The sequence below is a fragment of the Lucilia cuprina genome, chromosome 2, assembly GCF_022045245.1.
Source record: "Lucilia cuprina isolate Lc7/37 chromosome 2, ASM2204524v1, whole genome shotgun sequence".
Classification (NCBI taxonomy): Eukaryota; Metazoa; Arthropoda; class Insecta; order Diptera; family Calliphoridae; genus Lucilia; species Lucilia cuprina.
Genome location: NC_060950.1, coordinates 65,656,394 through 65,662,033, shown reverse-complemented (window position 1 = coordinate 65,662,033; position 5,640 = coordinate 65,656,394). Strand labels below are relative to the sequence as shown.

General features: G+C 30.2%; 1 protein-coding gene and 1 long non-coding RNA gene across 2 annotated transcripts; both read left to right on the top strand.

Moving 5' to 3' along the window:
- The first annotated feature begins 335 nt into the window (after positions 1-335).
- Positions 336-2,594, top strand: LOC111686400 (transmembrane reductase CYB561D2). Its single transcript, XM_023448764.2, has 3 exons — positions 336-614; positions 1,925-2,117; positions 2,193-2,594. The coding sequence occupies exons 1-3, from the start codon at positions 426-428 to the stop codon at positions 2,501-2,503; spliced, it is 693 nt and encodes a 230-aa protein (XP_023304532.1). The 5' UTR covers positions 336-425; the 3' UTR covers positions 2,504-2,594.
- A 705-nt stretch (positions 2,595-3,299) lies between these two features.
- LOC124418554 lies at positions 3,300-3,687 on the top strand. Its single transcript, XR_006940070.1, has 2 exons — positions 3,300-3,481; positions 3,547-3,687. It is a non-coding gene; the product is annotated as an uncharacterized LOC124418554 (long non-coding RNA).
- Positions 3,688-5,640: the final 1,953 nt, after the last annotated feature.

Here is a 5,640-nt window from a genome sequence, read left to right as displayed (position 1 = left end):
TCTAGTTCAGTTCTAGTTCAGTTCTAGTTCAGTTTTAGTTCAGTTCTAGTTCAGTTCAAGTTCAGTTCTAGTTCAGTTCTAGTTCAGTTCTAGTTCAGTTCTAGTTCATTTGTAGATATGTTCTAGTTCCGTTTTTCTTAGCTTGCAGAAGATTTCCGCTAACATCATGAAACATTCATCTGGCAACCACGTTCTCTTTCCCAACTCTCACGAAATTCAAGAGATACACAAATCGCTTTTCTCTCTCTCTATCTCTTATTCCATAAACATTATTGTTCTCATGTTTCTAAACATTCTAACGAATTTGTATCTCATAAATACAGATAATAAAATTCAGTTTATTTTTAGTTATTAGTTAAAGAAGTTCAACGCAAACGCGTTTAAATTTGTAGAAAAAAATCAAATTAAAATAAAGTTGAAAAAAGATGACCACAACAACCACAAAATCGAATGCCAAAGATAAACCAAAAGTGGCATTTTGGTTACAAATACAAAGTTTATTAAATACCATAAACCATGTTTTTATCCTACTAATTGGTGTCTATGTTACATTATTGGCTCGTAGTCTCGATTTCCAAGATACTGCCATGCATATGTTTATGACTGTAATAGGGGTAAGTAAGTAAGCGGGGAAAATGAAAAGAATGTTCCATATTTGTTTTTACACGTCATAGATTGGCTATAGAGAATGATGATTTGTTATTGTTTAAATAGCCGGCATTTGAAATGTTTGAATAAAAAACTGTTTAGTAAGCATTCATTAACATCGATTTCTAACTTGAAGTGGCCGTTTTATGAACTCTGAACTATATGAACTGATATTAGAAAAATGTTTAGTCAGCCGGATTATCTTATCAATTTTAGGTAGTGAGCAGTAAAATGTTTATTTTATGGAGACAATAATTTTTAAAGATTGATATAATTTTTGTCAATCAATTTTCGTATAAACTTTAGTTATTGAGTAGCTGCAATGCAAACTGTTATATGCAATATGAACGAAATATAAGGAAACTGTTATACGCAGCCTTTTGTCTAGTTCAGTTTTAATTTAGTTATAGTTAACTTCTAGTTGAATTCTTGTTCAGTTTCAGTTAAGTTCTAGTTCAACTATAGTTCAGTTCTAATTGAGTCACAGTTCAGTTCTAGTCCCGTTTAAGTTCAGTTCTAATTGAGTTATATTTCAGTTCTAGTTTAGTTGTAGTTTAGTTCTAGTTCAGTTTTAATTCAGTTCTAGTTTAGTTCTAGTTCACTTCTAGTTCAGTTCTTGTTCAGTTATAATTCAGTTCTAGTTCAGTTATAATTCAGTTCTAGTTCAGTTTTAGTTCAGTTCTAGTTCAGTTCTAGTTCATTTCTAGTTCATTTCTAGTTCATTTCTGGTTCATTTCTAGTTCATTTCTAGTTCATTTCTAGTTCATTTCTAGTTCAGTTCTAGTTCAGTTCTAGTTCAGTTCTAGTTCAGTTCTAGTTCTAGTTCAGTTCTAGTTCAGTTCTAGTTCAGTTCTAGTTCAGTTCTAGTTCAGTTCTAGTTCAGTTCTAGTCCAGTTCTAGTTCAGTTCTAGTTCAGTTCTAGTTCAGTTCTAGCTCAGTTCTAGTTCAGTTCTAGTTCAGTTTTAGTTCAGTTCTAGTTGAGTTTAGTGCTAGTTTAGTTCTAGATCAGTTCTAGTTCAGTTCTTGTTTAGTTCTAGTTCAGTTCTAGTTCAGTTCTTCTTTAGTTCTTGTTCAATTCTAGTACAGTTCTAGTTTAATTCTAGTTTGGTTCTAGTTCAGATCTAGTTTAATTATAGTTCAGTTCTAGTTGAAATATTAAAATTTTGTTAAAATTAGTGGGATTTTTCTCTAGTCCCTTTATAAGGCCACTTCTTGAAATTTCAGAAACATAGAAGTAAAAAATTATAATTTGATATTAATTCTCTTACATTGACAGTTCCATGTCTTGAGTGCCGAGGCCCTAATGGCCCACTATCCCCTAAATCCCATAACAAATAGTTTTACACATCGCAACAAATCCAGATTTCATGGAATTTTACAACTGATAGGAGGTTCTATGGCTTTATTAGGAGGTTTGGGTAAAATACAAAGTACTGAAGTACATTTTACCACTTGGCATGGTAGATTTGGTAAGTGTCACTTTATATAATTAAAAGCTAATTTACAATTAAAATTAACCTTCTGGTTAATATGTCATTTTACAGGTCTTTTTGCCACCTTCATGTGTTTTGCCAGCATATTGGGCGGTATACTCAATTACTTCCAGCCCAAGTTTGCGCATAAAATTTACTCACCCTCGGAAATCAAATTTCGCCATAATTTATTTGGTTTGCTTACCTTCAGTTTGGGCATGACCACAATTACTTTGGGCTATTTTACACAATTCTTTACTAAATATGTTGATGCTGATGTAATACCAGCATTTGCTTTGGCTACAATTTTGGTTTATTTGATGACAATGATTGCACCAGTACGTTCTTTGTTGGATAAATTGAAGTATCGCAAGAAGAAGTAAGAGAGATTATGGTGAATTGGATGGAATGAATGTATTAGATTAGGAAAATGAGAAAATAAATTAAAAGGAATATGATTAAGAGAAGGAAAAATGTTTGCTTTTATTTGTAAAATTTTTCGTTACCTAAAAGTGCAAATCGCTATGGATTTAGTAACAGGTCATCGACGGTGAGTATGCCAAGCGCAGTTCTAGTTCAGATATAGCTTGGTTCTAGTTTAGTTTTAGTTCAGTTCAAGTTTTAGTTTAATTCTAGTTATGTTCTAGTTCAGTTTTAGTTTAGTTTTAGTTCAGTTATAGTTCTAGTTCAGTTCTAGTTCAGTTCTAGTTCAGTTCTAGTTCAGTTCTAGTTCAGTTCTAGTTCAGTTCTAGTTCAGTTCTAGTTCAGTTCTAGTTCAGTTCTAGTTCAGTTCTAGTTCAGTTCTAGTTCAGTTCTAGTTCAGTTCTAGTTCAGTTCTAGTTCAGTTCTAGTTCAGTTCTAGTTCAGTTCTAGTTCAGTTATAGTTCAGTTCTAGTTCAGTTGTAGTTCACTTCTAGTTCACTTTTAGTTCAGTTCTAGTTTAGTTCTATTTTAGTTCTAGTTTAGCTCTGGTTCAGTTCTAGTTCAGTTCTAGTTCAGTTCTAGTTCAGTTCTAGTTCAGTTCTACTTCAGTTCGAGTTCAGTTCTAGTTCAGTTGTAGAGCAGTTCTAGGGCAGTTCTAGTTCACTTCTTCTAATTGCTATCGTGTAAGTTAATACAAAAATTAAAAATTTTTTAGTATCGCATACCACAACTATATTTTTAAATAAAAATTTATTTTAAACTATGATTCATATTAAGTCAATAATAAATAAAAAGTTATAAAATCTATATAGCTGTGTAATCTGCAATCATTTTCTTATTGTAAATAGAACCTCAAACAATTATATTTCTCTCGTAAAATGGCATATTTTCTAAACTTATATGCATTTATAATGTTTTTTTGTATATTTGAGAATATGGTAAGATGTTTGAAAAGTAATATTTTTAATTTATTTTTAAAGCTAATATTTAATTTATATTTTAGTTTAATACGGCTGCTAATCCTTTGGACATTGCCCAGTGGAATAAAAATCAAGATAAACCGGCATATGCCATTTGGACTTGAAATTGCGATAAGTTTTAATACAGAAATAATACAAATAAATTTTACGACAAAATTTGACTATATTTTTTAATTTTCTTTAACCTAGACAGGTATAAAGTTTAGAGTTACTATAGTCTATTCTATAGTCTAGTCTATAGTCTAGTCTATAGTCTAGTCTATAGTCTAGACTATAGTCTAGTCTATAGTCTAGTCTATAGTCTAGTCTATAGTCTATTCTATAGTCTATTCTATAGTCTAGTCTATAGTCTAGTCTATAGTCTAGTCTATAGTCTAGTCTATAGTCTAGTCTATAGTCTAGTCTATAGTCTAGTCTATGGTCTAGTCTATATTCTAGTCTATAGTCTAGTCTATAGTCTAGTCTATAGTCTAGTCTATATTCCAGTCTATATTCCAGTCTATAGTGTAGTCTATAGTCTAGTCTATAGTCTAATCTATAATCTAGTCTATAGGCTAGACTATAGTCCAGTCTATAGTTTAGTCTATAGTCTACAGTCTAATATATACTCCAGTCTACATAATATTCTATATATTACCGGTAGTCTAGGTGTAGTCAAGTCTAATCTATTGTCTGGTCTATAGGCTAGTCTTTAGTCTTGTCCATAGTCTAGGTTATATTCAATATAGTCCAGGTATAGTCTAGTTTATAGTCTTGGCTACAGTCTAGTCTATGGTCTCGTCTATAGTATCGTCTATAGTCTAGTCTATAGTCTCGTCTATAGTGTAGTTTATAGTATAGTCCATGGTCCAGTCTAAAATCTAGTCTATAGTCTAATCTATAGTCTAGTGACAAGACTGTATACTGGACTAATCAAGATTTAAATAAATTATAAAATCCTTAAATCTATACATTTGTTTTGATATCAAAAAATCTTTATTAAATTATTTAATGGGAATTTTTAAAATTTGAATATTTTTTTTTAAATTTATCATTGCTTAGGTGTATAAACATAGGTGGTTCCTTGTGTTACTGTCTTTTCTTTGATTTCCTTGTTGGGCTATAATGAAATTATTGAACATTATTTTCTTTCTTGACAAATTTTTTCTGTCTTAACTTACTTTTACAACGGCCCTAATATCGCTGGGTTTTGAAAATTGATTTCCTGCCTCAGCACTAACCATATAAATGGCAAAAATAACCAAAACGATTAAGAAGTTATTTAAAAATTTCATCGTTGTCGAACAGATCAATGCAAAATATTAAAAGTAAATTAACAAAATCGGTTTATATATATAATGCAAATGGATATGAGGTATGTCAAAGGGTATTTCAAAAAGTTGTCAGAAAATTTTAAAAAGTAAAACAATAAAAAAACTGTGGGCTAAGTCATAGGTTAAACTATAGACAAACTATATAGATTGACCAACAACTAGATTGTTAATTAGACTTTAAACCAGACTCTTAATCGGATTATTTATATTGTCTATATACTAGACAATATAGTCTACATACTAGACTATAGATTAGTCTACATACTAGACTAGACTATGTTTCAAAGCTAATAATAATATGGCGCCAAACTGTTCAAAGGAAATTGAATTTAAATTAAATCATATAAGAAAAGACTAGACTATAAATTATATAGTTATATAGCTATAGACTAGACTATAGACTAAACTATAGACAACACTATAGACTATAGACTAGACTAAAGACAAGACTACATATTATAACTTTTTTAGAGATTTTCGGAATATTACAACATTTTTCAACTCCCTTTATAATTAACAGCTTAACAAGTGATTCATAAGTGGGGAAATTCATATAAGACCGCATATTTATTAAAAGCTATTATATATATGTTTAGTATACAGTTCTAAACCACAATGAAATTGGAAAATATCGAAGTTATTTTTAATTAAAAAATATTTAATATTATAATTGTTATATTTATAATAAAATCGAGAGCTAGACTATAGACTAGACTATAGACTAGACTATAGACTAGACTATAGACTAGACTATAGACTAGACTATAGACTAGACCATAGACTAGACTATAGACTAGACTATAG